This window comes from Austrofundulus limnaeus, unplaced genomic scaffold, assembly GCF_001266775.1.
Source record: "Austrofundulus limnaeus strain Quisiro unplaced genomic scaffold, Austrofundulus_limnaeus-1.0 Scaffold623, whole genome shotgun sequence".
Taxonomy (NCBI): domain Eukaryota; kingdom Metazoa; phylum Chordata; class Actinopteri; order Cyprinodontiformes; family Rivulidae; genus Austrofundulus; species Austrofundulus limnaeus.
In genome coordinates, this window is record NW_013953025.1 from 153,356 (window position 1) to 154,369 (window position 1,014).

At 40.0% G+C, this 1,014-nt stretch overlaps 1 protein-coding gene across 1 annotated transcript in view; it reads left to right on the forward strand.

Annotated features, from left to right (window-relative positions):
* LOC106531359 (protein C-ets-1-like) overlaps positions 1-1,014 on the forward strand; it is a 29,818-nt gene continuing 28,804 nt past the window's right edge. The window contains exon 1 of the mRNA XM_014027204.1: positions 1-37. Coding sequence (XP_013882658.1) covers positions 1-37 — 37 coding nt within the window. The remainder of the gene's footprint in view (positions 38-1,014) is intronic.

Genomic DNA, 1,014 nt, shown 5'->3' on the forward strand with positions numbered 1-1,014 from the left:
ATGTACTGGAGGACGGAGCTCTTTTCAGTTTATGACGGTAAACACGAATAAAAGACGTGGAGACAGAGCATGAATTTCACAATATACCCTATATTCATGGATTCAGAGAAAAATTACATCACAAGTCGTTCATGGCAAGTAAAGACATTTGCTATCCCTACTGCTATGAATTTAAATAACAAGTGACATCACTTCAGCCAACTACTTCTAGTAATTTTATGCTACAGAATCACAACTCACTATTATCTATTCTAACAAAAGGAGTAAAACCTTCCTAGATTAATAAAAGAAAATGTTGATTCATTTATCAAGATGGGATGTGGTTTCTAAGGGAAATCAACTCGCCAGCTCTTCCTTCCGAGTCCGTTTCGAGCGTCAGAACTGTCTCTACACCACCTCAGCTGAGCACACCACCAAACACATAGAAAGATGTTCTTTCCTACCATTTCGACATGAACCAGGTCAGTTCTGCCCCAGGGTACCAGGAGATYTGAGCGAGGATGGTCACCGGTGCCGCTCGGTCTCAAAGGGGTCCCGTTCGGGTACAGCTGGACACGCCGAGGCTGTCTGGGGTCGGCTTCAAGCTACAGATGAGAAAGTCGGTTTGGGTCTAGATGGATCGGACTGAAGTTCTGGTCAGCTCAGTTTCCCAAACAAATCTCGTCCCTAAACTACAAAAATTAAACTAAAAAAATTAAAATTAAAATAAATGTCCCCGAAGGGAATGAAGGAACTTGAAACTCCTGGTCCGTTCTCTCTGGCTGCTGTTTATAGACTACAGAAATAATAAAAATGTTATCTCTTGTCCTGACTTTACAAACTTCTGATTGGCTCAGAGTCACCAGCTTCACTGAGATCACGGTTCTGCTGCTAAAATGATTGAACAAAACACAGATTGACGTGGTTACCTGTACAGTGATTAAATCAAGATATCATCACAGTGATTGAGTCATGATAGTAAAATACATTTTTTTTTTTTTTTTTTTTTTTCTTTTTTTTAATCAGACAACTAAC